The 16,399-nt window shown below is 40.2% G+C and overlaps 1 protein-coding gene across 1 annotated transcript in view; it reads right to left on the bottom strand.

Moving 5' to 3' along the window:
• The window catches only part of NCKAP5 (NCK associated protein 5), a 906,625-nt gene that overhangs the window by 643,492 nt on the left and 246,734 nt on the right, over positions 1-16,399 (bottom strand). The window contains exon 2 of the mRNA XM_065880133.1: positions 13,622-13,695. Coding sequence (XP_065736205.1) covers positions 13,622-13,695 — 74 coding nt within the window. The remainder of the gene's footprint in view (positions 1-13,621; positions 13,696-16,399) is intronic.

The following is a 16,399-nucleotide window of genomic DNA, read 5'->3' on the forward strand; positions in this document are numbered from 1 at the left end:
TTTCTAGCGCTGAGTTGCCATCCCACAGGTTCTAACCTAGACAACTGGTTAACCAGATCTGTCCTACTGAATATCCCAGGATACTGCTAATCCGTTCTCCACAAGATAACTCACTTCACTTCTTTTTTAATGAAGTATAGTTGATATATAATATTATATAAATTATAGGTATATAATATAGTGATTCACAATTTTTAAAGGTTATGCAACATTTATAGTTATTATAAAACATTTGCTATATTTCCTGTGTTATACAATGTCCTTATGGCTTTTTTTTTTTTGCAGTACTTGGGCCTCTCACTGTCGTGGCCTCTCCCATCGTGGAGCACAGGCTCCGGATGCGCAGGCTCAGTGGCCATGGCTCACGGGCCCAGCCGCTCCGCAGCATGTGGGATCTTCCCGGACCGGGGCACGAACCTGTGTCCCCTGCATCGGCAGGCAGACTCTCAACCACTGCGCCACCAAGGAAACCCCTTATAGTTTATCTTATACCTAGTAGTTTGTACCTCTTAATGTCCTACCCCTATATTGCCCTTCCCCCTTCCCTTTCCCCACTGGTAACCACTAGTTTGTTTCCTACATCTATGAGCCTGCTTCTTCTTTGTTATATTCACTAGTTTGTTGTATCTTTTAGATTCCACATGTGACATCATACAGTATTTGTCTTTGTCTGACTTATTTCACTTAGCACAATGCACTACAAATCCATCCATGTTGCTGCAAAGGGCAAGATTGCGTTATTTTTTATGGCTGAATAGGATTCCATTGTGTGTGTGTGTGTGTGTGTGTGTGTGTGATCACATCTTCTTTACCCATTTATCTGCTGATGGACACTAAGGTTGCTTCCATGTAAATAATTCTGCTATGAATATTGGGGTACATGTATCTTTTTGAATTAGTGTTTTGGGGTTTTTTTTTTTTGATATATACCCAGGAGTGGAATTGCTGGGTCATATGGTAGTTATATAGGTCTATCCCTTAGTTTTCTATGTGTCAAATTAAATATCTTCAATTCCTTTCACCATTATTAATTTAGTATTCAGCACCTCATACCATTTTAGTCATGGACCTTCTGGATACTCTCTGGTTTATAATATCCTTAACTGACATCTAAAATAAGTACTCTTGGGCTTCCCTGGTGGCGCAGTGGTTGAGAGTCCACCTGCCGATGCAGGGGACACGGGTTCGTGCCCCGGTCCGGGAGGATCCCACATGCCATGAAGCGGCTGGGCCCGTGGGCCATGGCTGCTGAGCCTGCGCGTCCGGAGCTTGTGCTCCACGACGGGAGAGGCCGTAACAGTGAGAGGCCTGCATACCACAAAAAAAAAAAAAAAAAAAAAAAGTAGTCTTGATACAGTATTATCAGCAAGAGAACTGAGTAGAACTTTTAATTTCCCTATTAAAGACAATCAGCTAGTATGTGTTAGCTGAACACCTGTCATATTCAACCCTATGCTTAGCCATCATCTGATATATAACAGAAGTGGAAGGCCAGGTGCTGAAAATATCTGTAGAATCAAAACTGAGGTACATGGGATAAGTCTGGAGTTTTTGCAAGATGTAAACCATTATGTGGACAAATGTGATACAGTCTCAAATTCATGGTGGATTAAAAAAAAGTGGAGCCCAGGCAGGCTGGGGAATCTATGTGATGAGTTGTAGATTAAGAGGACCTACCTAGGCTGTATCTTGAAGGATGGGTAGGATTTATCTGTCTGGAACAGACACTGACAATGAGGGAATGTGTGTGTAGGAATAATCAGTAATAAAGGTCAGCATTCGTAGGGACATGTGTGGCAAGAAATAGAAATATTTAGATTTGTACTGTAAAATTTCCACTAGGACTTTCTTCCATTCTAAATATGCTTTGCTTAACTCTGCTAAAAAATTTTCCAGGACTCAGATATCCACAGGTCTCTAATTTGGCAAACTAATCCTTGGTAAGATACTACCAGGAGCTAAGAGAGGAATCCTAGAACTCCCCTCAGGTGGCAAGTATAGACTTCAGAGGTGATTTTCTGGACACCCAATTTCCTTTATACCAAGCATGAGAATTCCAGGCAGTCCAGTGGGAGAGGTATTTTTGGATAGATACAACTTTTGGTACATTTTAAATTATATTATCTTGTTAACAAATGGTTCCAAAGGCCAAAGTCCTAAACTGTGTATCTGATCCAAAGAATTTCTCTTTTAGACTGGTCTTCTGTAATTGACCCCATTCCTATCTTTGTTTCCAAAGCCAAGATACAGGAAAATCAATTAGATAATAAAAATGAATAAATCCAGGTAAATACACATGTTGGCTTTCAATTAGCCAGTGAGTCTGTGAATCTCCAGGGAACACTGAAGACAGCTCATAAGACAATGCAGTTTCCCTTAATAGGGACCGTAACCCCAGAGTGGCTTTCTTTTTTTTTTTTTTTCTAATATGTGCAATTGACTGGTTTTTTTTTTTCAACATGCTGTGCTCATAACTTCTGTGGAAACTTAAACATTATTCAATACAACAATTTCCTGCAAAACCTTTTGAAAGTGGTCGCAGACTCTGACCCTGCTCTGGTGCTCTGGGTCTGCCAGCATGCTGTTTTATTACCTCTGGAAGGTTCAGTGCCAAGACACAGTGCAAGAGTTAGAAATGAAAGAAAACCAGGTGTATAAAAGTAATTTTCTGCCTTCTTTCAAGAAGGGAAACTGTCACCTTCAACTCTCAGTAATTCTATGTATCTATCACATCTATCTTCATCACCCAACCCTTGGCCTACAAGGTAATTGGTAAGAATTACAGATTGTTAATCCTAAAGAAAGTACTGCTGAAACCACTTATGTTAACCCTGTCTTGTTACCAATGGGAAAGCAAGGCTCTGAATGCTGAAAGGACTTTCCCAGGACCACACAGTGAGTGGCAGAATCTGGACCTGAACTTCACATCACAGAGAAGGAACCAGGGATGGTATTTGTAAAACCTAGCAGCAGGACAGCACAGTCACCAAGCAATCAGAACAGAGACCCTGATTATAGTAGGGTGCCACCAAATACTGCCCCAGCTGGACTAGAGTGGATGTCAGTAACATTTTAAGAGATAAAAGAGAAAATGTGCCCCTTATTTGTTACTTAAGGCACTTAGCTAATAAAAATGATAATTTACTTTTAGTTGTTGGTTGTTCTCTTTTTTCACCTATTTTCCCCCACTGTCTTCCATGCCACTAATCCTTTGAAAACTTGCCTTCTGTTTGGCAGCCCATGTCATTGTTATTTATGCTGAACGCCCTTGACTTCAAGTGTGTGTCCATCTTAACAAAATTCTAAGATTTTCTCTGCAAGTACCCACTTTATAGACTTTCAGGTCAAGCCCCAATTCTGTTTTTAAATTTTTTTAATTGAAGTATAATCGCTTTACAATGTTATGTTTGTTACTGGGGTACAGCAAAGTGATTCAAATATCTACATATTCTTTTTCAGATTCTTTCCCATTATAGGTTATTACAAGATACTGAGTATAGTTCCCTGTGCTATACAGTAGGTCCTTGTTGTTTACCTCATTTATATATAGTAGTGTGTATCTGTTATCGATTCTGTTATTAAAAGTAACCTGATCTACGTGTCTACAATTTTTCTCCAACTCACTTTATCCAAGGTGATAAATTTAATATTTTAGGCCTGGATTTTTATCATGCATTTTTTTTTACCTTCCCACAGTCTCTCAACCCCTTTCTTTCAAAATTATGAGATGTTCTTTCATTGCTTCTGTTAACAAGGTTGTTTGCAGCCCAAGATATAATTGGTAGATAATGGGAGTAAAACTGGGGACAGAAGTACATATTTGATTACTGTTACTGGTTGGAGCCTGTCCTATGATGTGCAGTGACCCATCATGCAGACAGGACATGCCTCAACACTTCTTACTTTAGGATTAAATTTTGAAAAAAGCATAAAATAAAAGTCTGGTGAAGCAAGCATTCTTCCTAGCTTTATAAATCAGTACCACACATTCACATCTTCATTAAGTGTCCCATCTTTAACTTTCTAAGAGTAACTATCTTGAAACTGTGGATCCCCTTTAGCACTGGCACACCACTGAGACAAAGGACTTTTTGCTATACTTGCTTGACCTTTCTCTTGCAATGGACTTACCAGTTAAGGCAGGCTTGTCCCTAATAAACACATGAGCTGTTAGTAATTTCTCTTCTTGAATCATCATCAATTCCTTCAGTGGCTCAAGGAAAGTGTTTGGAGGATCGATAACATGCTAAGTCACTTAGGTACAAAGATGACTAAAACACGGCTTCCCTGGTGGCGCAGTGGTTGAGAGTCCGCCTGCCGATGCAGGGGACACGGGTTCGTGCCCCGGTCCGGGAAGATCCCACGTGCCGCGGAGCGGCTGGGCCCGTGAGCCGTGGCCGCTGAGCCTGCGCGTCCGGAGCCTGTGCTCCGCAACGGGAGAGGCCACAACAGTGAGAGGCCCGCGTACCGCAACATACTTCCAATTGTCTCTATGCTTTCAAAGCAAGTGAAGTGTCATGCTTGATGTTGTTCTGTATGTCTTATGCTAAGCACTGTGAGAGAGGTGAGGTACCAGAAGATTGGCTCTACAACTCAAAGACCTTAGGGCAACAAAACCCCTGTCATGAAAAAACAAGACAGTGTGTGACTGAGAGCCACATGGTTGGAACCGGTATAGAGGTCATTGAGGGTATGGATAGAGCTGCTGTTACATTTTGGAATAGTCTGTGGAAGTGAAGTTTTCATTAACTGGCGTGTGTGTGTAGGGGGCGTTGGGGAGGGTTGGAGCAAGAACCAGAGCATCCCTAGGGTCTAAGTGAGAGATGTCCCCTACTTGTAAAATCTAGTACTAATGGAGCAGTACAGAGTTGAGATCTGCAGTGGCTTTAACTTTCTCTCTCAGGCAGACTTACATTTGGTGAAAATCTAGGTTGATCTCCGTAGAGACTTCATATACAATATTTAATCAACGAGTGTAGATACTGAGCATCAAGTAAGCCAGGTTCTCCTAAAGCAACCCTGTGAAGGTTCCTGAGCCATGGAACCAGCCATAGGTTGCCAACCTCAACCAACTCTGCAAGTGACATTTGCCTTCTTAGAAGTTTCCTCTGCCTTGAGAAAGCTAGAGGGTGTTTCTCCCAACTACTGTACAATTTCATCCTATTCTGGATCCTTTGATTCCAGGGAACCTCTCCATCCCGGACTCTTTGCTGGATTATTTATGAAGTCTAATTTGTAATACAAAAACACAAAATGTACTATAGTGAAAGTCTCAGAGGGGAAAAAAAATGCAGTTTATATTTTCTCATTTCACAGAGGCTCCAACATCTCTCCCCGGAATGGAAGGATGGAGGTGGGGTTCTAAAACTCCCTCCCAGGCCTCTGAATACAGAAGGTGCAAAAAGAATGGGAGGTAAGCAATCAATCAATCAATCAATAAACAAATAAACAAACAAACAAATAAATAAATTTACTACTGTAAACTCCAGAGTTACTCATATAGAGAGATATGTAGAGTTATATCCTAACAATCAATCCCTTAGGGGGAAAAAAAATCTCAAGTATGGTCATGCACTAACAAGTTGGTGATTTTTTTCTCATTAAAATTAAAATTAAATAGACATCCATGGTAAATTACCCGTTTCATTCCTCCTTCCAGTTAAAAAAAAAAAGGCACTTTATCACTCCTTACTGTGGGTGTACTTCACTGTCAACACATGCGTTTATGTCAAGCAGGTCATTTATATTTTTGCCTGCTGGAGTTTTTCTTCTTTCAACTTAGTAGGGAATATTTGTGATCTTTATTGCCCCCCGATAAATCTACAAAATGCCTTTTGCTTGAGGCTCTTTATTTTAATTTCATATAAATAAATCACATTAGGTTCCGGCTGTCATATTAAGATAAGCATGGATCTAAAAATAACAAATGTGTTTAAGCCAAATTTTTTCAGATTACATAGTGGTGAATTTCTCTGGGTCACCCCTAAATCCTATTGATGTTGAAATATTTTGTGGCACTTTAAGAGTGTTTCTTGAAGAACACAAACCTATTTAAACTAGAATTATCTTCTGATCATCTATGGACCTATTTGTACAACATTACTCAACTTAAGCTTCCCATGGTTGCAATAAATCCATCTTTAATGTGGGGATGTCTCCCCAGTTACAGCAGAGGGCAGTTTTATATCTTTGTGGGTTCATCTAATGCCTCTATCTATACTGTGTTTTATTTATTAAATATAAACAGCTCTAAACCTGAAGTTCTCATCATCTTAACATATAGTTATACACAAAAGTCTCAAAGGCAGTCCAAGTTCAATCTATCCAATAACCAATTCTTCATCTCCCCTCACTCCACCAGACCTGCTCCTACACAGGACTCAGATCAAACCACCAGCTCCTCAGGGAAACCTTTGGACTTTTGAAGGACAGTCTCCTAAAATGTGTTTTATAGATTCCTCCACTCAGCCTGGAGTAGAATAGTCTTGATAAATGTATGTGAATTTTTCTTTCAAACAAGATTTGTAGTGAAGAGGCAAAGATAAAACCCATAAGGTGTTTTGTTTTTTCGTTTTTTGTTTTTTTGTGGTACGCGGGCCTCTCACTGCTGTGGCCTCTCCCGTTGCGGAGCACAGGCTCCAGACGCGCAGGCTCAGCGGCCATGGCTCACAGGCCCAGCCACTCCGCGGCATGTGGGATCTTCCCAGACCAGGGTTCGAACCTGTGTCCCCTGCGTTGGCAGGTGGATTCTTTTTTTGTTTTTGTTTTTGTTTTTTTGCGGTACGCGGGCCTCTCACTGTTGTGGCCTCTCCTGTTGCAGAGCACAGGCTCCAGACACACAGGCTCGGCGGCCATGGCTCACAGGCCCAGCTGCTCCGCGGCATGTGGGATCTTCCCGGACCAGGGCACGAACCCGCGTCCCCTGCATCGGCAGGCGGTCTCTCAACAACTGCGCCACCAGGGAAGCCCCCCATAAGGTTTTAAAGAGTCTATTTTGTACATTTATTCGGTTGGGACCTAAATATATATTCTCTGATAGATTAACATGGCCCTTTAGTTTAAAGGGTGGACAGATTTTGTAAGAGACAGGAAATCATATACACATAAAGTCAGTGTAGAGTTTCACTCTGGCATTTTTGGTATCTCCTTGCCTCGGATGACTTGAGTTCAAATACTGGGCAACTCCTTAAGTAGATAAACATGCAGATCACATACCGGTCACCTAAATAAATTATAATGTTGATCAATCCTAAAGTTAAAGGTCAAATATGAACCTGGGTGATCTTCCAATTCGGTCAATCCAGATACCTTTCTGGATTTAGTTCTGTTAGCCCCTTCTGTTACTGAACAAAAGTCAGATAAAGATGTTACATCTTTACTTAAAGATAAAGATGTTACTTCACCCAGGGCTTCAGAGCTATGAGAAGGCTACATGCTCCCTTGTTCATCTAAAGCAGCACCATCCACCTATAGTAAGAATCCTTGGGGATACATCTCAGCCCACAGCCTCCCCCACCACCGTCCAGGGGTGACATCACCACTGAAGTATGTGGCAATACCCAATTTCCAGAGCCCTGATTTATTCTCCCTTGTGCTGGGCAGAGGGCATGACTGAGAGGCAAGACTCTTATCTTGGCAGGGGTCTGGGACTGTCTGCCTCTCTGGAACAACCCCTGGTGGGTAATTGAGAAGTGACATTGATGGGTTTCCAGGGTGGCCCTGACGCTTGCACTTGCCCCGAGAAAGCAGCTATGGTTTAGAAATCCAGCCCAAGGATTGAGAGGAGGGGAAGAAAATGTAAAGCTTGCTAGCCCTGGTCTCCTTTGACCTCAGCAGACTGAGACAGGGATGCAGAGGTGGGAAACCGTGCACTGTTGCTCTGTTGGCGTAGCACGAGGTTTCGCTTTTATTGCTAGCAGAGAGCGCTGAGCTCTTTGTCTGCTACACAGTCTATCCCCCAGAGATAGCCTCTTTTTCTCTTGAAGGGATGTAAAAAACAAATCACAGTTCTTATTTTATTTGGTGTCCACCATTAAGAATTCATGAAGAGCAATTTTATTTGTTGCCAATTAAGATCTCCCGGTGGAAGTCTATGTTTTAGCAAAGGCAACCTGTTTAATACTCAGCGTCACTTTAGTCTATGTAAATTAACCCCTTGAGGATAGAGACATGCTAATTCTTAAGATGCCTGGACAATTCGATTCTAAGAACCAAGATACACAGAAGGTAAATCTCCAAGAGGCTCTGGGCTTGACTTTTCTCAGGCCATGTGTGCTTTTGCCTCTTAACTCTATTTTACAACTACAAGACAATTTCTATAGACCGTGTTAGCAAAGGATCTTCTTTTCCCCGGGATAGAATGATAGCATGTGGCCTCTCAGTAAGCAGTTTTAATGTCACTCACATTTTACCAAAACTAAGACTACTGCTGAAAGAAACTTGAGGCACTGGTGCCAACGATCTCCACCCTAAAATGTATACATATATCAAATGATGGAGAACGCGAAAGGGTATTTGGAATGCGGATCATTGTATTGCAGTGTTCACTCTACTTAGATAAGCAGCATTTTGAATCATGGTGGGAAGGAAAACAAAGTTTTTGTCCAGTTTTTTTTCTCTCTCTCTCCTTAGGTTAAGAATCACAAATAAGCCAGAATGCAAAAGTCTATTTTGAAGAATTTGGGATACACTGAAACTATCATTTTATTGTTGGAAGGGATAGGCCTTAGGGACTCTTATTGCACCTAGAGAACTATATACGCTTGTCAATTAAACTCCTCTTGGTGATGTAGGGAACCACCATTTCTACCCTCGGGAAGCAGGAGTTAACTGCTTTACCAGGGCAAACATAGCTTGTAATCAACGGTTCTTCAGATTCTTGGAATTTGGTATTGAGGCTCTAGTTGCCCCTCAGAAAAATGGCAATGAACTTGGGACTGGCTTTCCGACGCATCTACTTTCCCCTTTCACCAACAACCCAGACTATTTGCTGCTCTTCTACAAGTCACCCATCCTAGTACCTGTGAAGTAAGGGGAGAAGGATGAAGAAAGAGGTACCAGCTATGTTTTTGTATATTTGGCTACCAAACTAGATAGATCACCATTTCCCAAAATATGTTCCTTAGACCTTTAGTCAGAGTAGATGCTCCAAGAAAGATAGGATTTGGGAATTTTTTTAAGTCAAAATTATATTTTATAGTCTATATTTGATACGTTTATCACATATTAGCAATATAAATGGCTCTGAATAGTTCTACAATTAAAATAAAATCTTAAAGCTTGGTTTTACCTAGTATACCTCAAATCTGACCACAGAATACCTTTATTTTTCTTAAAATATCCATACCATACCGTACTAGTGTTTCTTGGGATATGCTTAGGAAAATGCTTATGCAGATGACTGTTTAGATCACTGGCTCTTACCAGGGAGAGGAGAGGATATTGCCACTAGGAAGCATTTGGAAAATATCCAGGGACATTTTTGGTTGTCACAATGGGGGATGGTACTGGCATGTAGCGGGTAGAGGCTAGGGATGATGCTAAACACCTTATAACGCACAGGACAACCCCACCTCCATGATTAAGTGTAATCTGGCCCCAAATGTCAACAGTGCCCTGCCTGAGAAACCCTAGCCTAAACATAGCTTGTTCAAATGAAACTTCGATCTGGTATCTGTAGGTTGGCAACTGGCACTGTGCATTCACCAGATCGTGTCATTTAATTTTGGCCTTGCAAACCTACTTATTCTTCACTTACTTACAGGCTATTGATAACTCTGTCTGCAATTCAAGCTATGAAAATCTGAAATGAATGCTTTGACATTATCTGGTTCAATCACTGGCAAGCTCTTAGGTATCTGTTATATTAGTCACTTCTACCCCCGTTCTTTGAAGCTTTCCATGACATGTATTAAATGCTACATAAGGATCCAGCTGTATAATTATTCTAGAAAAATAAGATTATACCTATCTGTACATGTCATATATAGGTAATTCCTTTTTTTTAACACCTTTATTAGAGTACAATTGCTTTACAATGGTGTGTTAGTTTCTGCTTTATAACAATGTGAATCAGCTATACATATACATATATCCCCATGTCTCCTCCCTCTTGCGTCTATGCTTCATGTAATCTCAGTGCTCAGTTATCTTAAATACTAGCTATATTGATAGCTTCTTTTTAGAGCTAAGGAAACTCAGTCTCAGAGGTGTTACCCAGTAGCCAGTTTGGATGGTCCAGAACCAGAGTCCATGTCTCCAAAACCTCCGATCCAGTCTTATTTCCATTTCTATACTGTTATGCTGCTTCTATTTGTCATACATACTTTCACGTGTGTGACATGAAAGAGTAATTAACACCATAAATATTCATGAATTCAATTTGTCTTTTCCAACTGTCTATGTTCTAAACTCTTAATCTGAGGCTGCAAATGGATAAAGATTTCTGTCAAATAGCAGAAAGACATTCTCAGCAGTTGTTTTCTCACACCCTTTCTTGTCAGTCACAGATATATTTAGCCAAATGGAAATAGTAACAGATGACACAAAAATCATTAAGTACAGAAGAGCGTTTTCCTCCTAATCTTAACTTTCCTCATTTAAAGAAATAAATGTACAGAAATGTATGATCACATTTCAACACTGACTAGTAAAAAAGTTGTCACTGGGTGTGTTTATTTTTTCCTCATCAAGCAGGGAGAGGCAGAGCAAATTAAACCCACCCAGACTTGTACCCAAGTCTTAGACTAGGTTCTAGATCCTGATTCCACCCTCTTCTTCAGATGAATTCACAGAAATTTTTTTCTGCTGGTATCAAAACATAGTTGAGCTAAATGCTCTTTGCCAGACAGCTATATTTGAACTCCACAAATTCCTTTGCAATTTGAAAACCCAGAGATAGATTATAGGTCTATTTCAGTAGAATACTAAACAGGACGCCGAAATAACCAGTTATCTTGAGAGCATGATTACAGCAATATATTTGTGTCACAGCACATGGTTATGCTATAAAAAGTGCTAAAGCCTATTAAAGGCTAGGAGATTCCTCCACGAAAATAAGACTTTTAATTCTTAGACCCAATCTTCTACCATTTGTCCAATTCTTTTACCATTAAGCAAGAGGCAATAACAGTATGACATGTGTTTACCATGTTTTGATCAGTCCTCAGAGACCGTGGCCATAAATTAATGCTGGCTACTATTACTGTTGGAAGATCGAAATATTCAATTTTTTCTTTTAAGTTTCTTTTAAGCTATACTTGAGTTAGCTTGAGTATAAATGGAAGACCACTAGTTAATATCAGCAGCAATGACAAGTAACCTATTCCATGAAATTTGTAACAGCTACAAATTAAAGGCATAATAAAAATCAGAAGAAGCGTATACTGAGTTATGGGAATGCTTTTTTAACTTCAGACACGTTAGCTGTGCTTATGTATGTGACATGCCTTTCCCATGATGCTCGACACATCATAGAGTCTACCCCAAGTCAAGAAAGCATTTTAACTATTCAATCAAAAGCAGAAAAAAAAGATCCCCACTGCTCACTGTCACTCACAAATCGTTCACCATAAAACGTTTGGCTACAGTTGCCGTTGTGATATTGTAATCACCATCAGAAAGCCCATCACTGTAAGTCAGTCAAGATCTGTTTGCAAAATATAATCAAGTATAATTTCATGATTCAATAAATAGTATGTAAATCTGCTATCATTGGTTTTCATATTCTTTTCAATACTACTCTTTCCATTTTCTCACTGGTAGTTATTCCGACTATTCAAATGGAATCATTGTCCTTTATTGTTATTCAAATGAAGCTTTTTTATTAGATCCTCTGACACTATATAAAAAGCTTTGCTTCTTCACCAGCAGTAATCGTACTTGGAAGGAAAATGGAAGTGACTGCCCGCAAAATTCTGAGCTCTTACTTTATGTTAGGTTATGTTTGCACCTGAAATGAGATTTTAATTTAATCGTATCAGAGGAAACCAAAGGTTTTTATTAACTACCTTTAGAAAGCAGGAAAGTATTCTTTTCCATGCAGGTTTTTTGGTTCAAAAACCTGTGAAACTATAATTCCTCTTCAATGATGTGTATAAGACACACTGACCAAATTAAACTCTAATTTCTTTCATCAAGATGGTATTCATCACCTGTGCATTTTTTCTTTTGAAAAACAGAGTAAAATTATTCTATACAAATAGTTTAAAGAAAATGTTACAACTCAGTTACATAAGCTTTTAAGCATACATTGTAGTAGATCTACAGAAAATATAATTTAAAAGGCATATAACCATAAATACACTGCTGTTGGTTTTATTAATACAACACACCGGTTCACAAAAGAAAACCTGGTTAGAGCTCTCAAAAAGAAATCTAACAAATACTGCAACAAGTTATATAAAGTTAACTGATGTGTCTGTTACCAGCAAGCAGACCTGAAAACTGTACATTTTTGTTGTATCCTACCAGCAGCTTTTCTAGGTAGAGAAATAGAATATTGTCTATTACTATAACCACAGATCTGTTTTCCAGTAGGAAAACTAACAGAAGAGCAGAACAAATGAAAATATCAGGCATTTCGCCCAAGAGCTAGAATTCCTCAGAGAAGATGAATTTCAAGGTTATTAGGATTTGTTACAAGGGTGCGTGTAGAACAGGCCGCATCAGCTGGTATGGAGACCAAGGGTGATGGATTTAGATAAGGTTGGACAAGAAATCCACAGGGTTAGGTCACACTTACCTGCTTAATATCTCTGTGTACAGAGAGAGCACTGTCTTCCGTGACATGAGGAGATGAGAAATAAAGGACGCTAGGGGCTTTTTGACCCCTGGGCGACAAAGTTAATCACATTAAACAATTCTTGTGCAATGTAAGGTATCATGTAATTGAGCACTAGCATATTTATTCCAGATAACAAGAGCTATAGGAATTTAGTAAATGGAATTCAGAGACCATACAAGCACCTAGGCAGACCCTGACCACACGGACCCCAAAGACCTAGATAATAATATCAAAATAATCTCCATTCCCAAGAGGCCTCAGGGAATGAATAACCTGGGAGTATGACTTCTATGACACTCGCCTCTTTTTCCAATTTACCTGCACAAATGTTCTCACATACCTTTCCTTACCTAGAATCAGGACCCACCACATAGAACAAAAACCTAAACATGGGAGACCTATATATACTACAGCATTCCTGAAATACATACTCTTTAATATGAATTTAGAAATTTTAAGCAGAAGTGTTCAACCTTTCAATTAGAGAAAAACTTAAATAATATTTAAGCAGGCAAGGGCCAGAGAATTTGGGTCCTAGTTTCTACGATATAAGTTTGCTGCATGGCCTTGGGCAAATTAGCTCCTTGACCCTGACAAGTGTCATGATTTCCACCACCTTCCCAGTTCTCAGCAGGTCCTTCACTCAAGGACAACTTTTGGCACCACTGCTTTACTTTAATGAAAGGAATGGAACTCTCTAGGTAGCCTCTGCTGATTTCTGCCCCCAGAGGTGCTTTTGGCACCAAGTAGAAGAGACCATTTGCCAACTCCATGCTTCTGTGATCAAGATCAAATTTATAGATGCTGCTACTAGTTGAGGATGTGGATTGAACTCACCTCCAGAGACTTCTGTGTTGCTCCTCCAGTTGAGTCAGCAGATGTTCAATGTATTTGTTGGAGTCCATGTATTCCTGCACATACAGACACACAAAGACAAATAAGGCCTCATCACCATAGGCACAGGATTCTAAGGCCATTTTGATCTCTACAAGAAGATTTTGGACAAGATAACCCCTTGGTCCCTCCCAGTTCTAGGAGTAGATGCTTCTGTGACTTATATGCATAGTCATTTGGGGATGAATAATATTTTCCCCATATCCTGTGATCACTCCATGAACAAAGAATGGAAGAGAAATGGAGTTCTATCAAGTCAGCATAAACATCCTCTTATTCACAGAGAAAAGCTAAATTTTATAGTCATTTACACTGTGGTCTGTTCTGCCATATAAAAGCAAGGGGTCAGGGGAGGGAAGTGAGACAAACTTACTTTCAACTGCCAACTATGTAGAAAACATACTTACTTTCAACTGCCAACTATGTAGAAAAATACAAAAAAAAATTTATATGATTTATTTCATCCTGAACCTGATACTTCTCTCCCTTTCTGTATGAAGATCCAGCCCACAGGCCTCTGTGCCTACACTACAACTACCTTAGGCGGAACAGTGTGCAATGATTTCAGTTTTAAGGCATGCACGAAAGTTACTGTTTCATTTCTTATGGACTTAAGGTAAACTGAGAACTCTGGTTAATATTGCTACTTTTTTTTTTTACAGAATTATTTTGATAAAATTCTATATAAAATCTATTGCTCCTATAAAAATATTCACTATAATGGGTGGGAGCAGGGGAGTGGAAGAAACACAATAAGAGTTGACCTGATAGAGTGGAATGGGCCCCGTTCCAAGTTTCTGGACCTGGATCTACCTGTGTAGCCTTGGAGAAGCCTTTTTAACTTTCCACAATATTTCAGTTAGACTAGAGAGTACCCTAAGTCCTCATCTAGCTAAAACTGTTAGAATTCTATAACACTATAATTCTATTGCAGAAAATTAGCTAAAGAGTTCTATTCTAATTAATACACATGTTTAGTTTAGTTATTTAAATGAGAACATTGGGCACATCAAAACCAAAGCAGAAATCTCTTATCACAGGAAGTTGCAGTGGTCTGTGGTTATGTTATTAAGTGTCCCGATCGAGCTTTAAACACGATTGATTGATTTATTTATTTTTAATTTATTTATTTTTGGCTGCATTGGGTCTTCATTGCTGCTCACAAGCTTTCTCCAGTTGCAGCGAGCGGGGGTTACTCTCTGTTGCAGTGCACGGGCTTCTCATTGCGGTGGCTTCTCTTTGTTGCGGAGCATGGGCTCTAGGTGCACGCGCTTCAGTAGTTGTGGCGCGCAAGCTCAGTAGTTGTGGAATGCAGGCTCTAGAGTGCAGGCTCAGTAGTTGTGGAGCACGGGCTTAGTCGCTCCATGGCATGTGGGATCTTCCCGGACCAGGGCTCAAACCCGCATCCCCCTGCATTGGCAGGCGGATTCTTAACCACTGCACCATGAGGGAATCCCTAAACACCATTTAGAACACTCAAAATTCTTAAAGATATTTTCAAATACATCCCATCAAAAAAAATTTAAAGACAGTGTTTCCAAGTAAAAACAAATATATAAACTTCAAAGTCACCCAACCAATCTTCATTCAATTGTTTTTTTCAACATCTATTATATGTCAAGCACTGTTCCAACTTCCGTAGATATTGTAATAACTAAGAGGGAGAAAGTTCCTGCCCTCAGAGAGCTTACATTCTGTAGAGAGATACATAACAAGTAAGTGAGCAGATTGATTTGATTGGTCACATGCTAGGAAGGAAATAACAGGTGACAGGAGGGACTTTAAATGGGGAAAGCACCATCTTCATACACCATGGTTGGAAGAGGACTCTGAACAAATGATTTTTGGGTTAAGACCTGAGAGAGAAGGAGGCAGAGAAAGGAAGAGACCAGGGAGAACACCGCAGGCAAAGGAAATGGCATATGCAAAGGCCCTCAAATGTCGTATTTAAGGACCAGAAAGGAAGCCATTGTGTCCAGGAGCAGAGCCTGGGGTGTGTGTTCTGAAGTGAAGTTGGAGAGGAAAGCAGGGGCCAAATCACAAGCAAGCTCTGAAAAACAGTTAGATTTAAGCCAGCAGGTTTGTTATTCTGTTCACTCTGCTTAGCTCAGGTCGGAGGTGGGAGCTGAAAGGTGATTACAAATATGATCTTTGCACCAAACAGATTTAGGTTCAAAGTACCTGGTTTTGGTACCTACTAGGTGTACCTCCTCAGGCCAAGTTATTTAATCTCTCTAAACCTTATTTTTTTTCAGAGAGATAAATAATAATTTAAAAGGTGTTGGAAGGATTAAATAAAACAGTTTAAGCATATACCACAGGCTGAGCAGTGAGCAGAGCCTTTTCTATAGGATCAAACCTCTTCTCAAAAGGCAAACCACTTTACAAGGTGAAGTTTATATCCATTGTCTCTTCTCTTACTCAACTTCAAGATGTTTAAGTGTATGCTTCTGCTTTTTGGCTGCACTGGGTTTTCATTGCTGTGTGCGGGCTTTCCCCAGTTGTGGTGAGCGGGGGCTACTCTTCGTTGCGGTGTGCGGGCTTCTCATTGCGGAGGCTTCTCTTGTTGCAGAGCACAGGCTCTAGGTGCGTGGGCTTCAGTAGATGTGGCTCATGGGCTCTAGAGTGCAGGCTCAGGAGTTGTGGCTCACGGCCTTAGTTGCTCCTCGGCATGTGGGATCTTCCTGGACCGGGGTCAAACCCATGTCTCCTGCACTGGCA

Source organism: Phocoena phocoena, chromosome 7 (genome assembly GCF_963924675.1).
Source record: "Phocoena phocoena chromosome 7, mPhoPho1.1, whole genome shotgun sequence".
NCBI classification, from domain to species: Eukaryota; Metazoa; Chordata; class Mammalia; order Artiodactyla; family Phocoenidae; genus Phocoena; species Phocoena phocoena.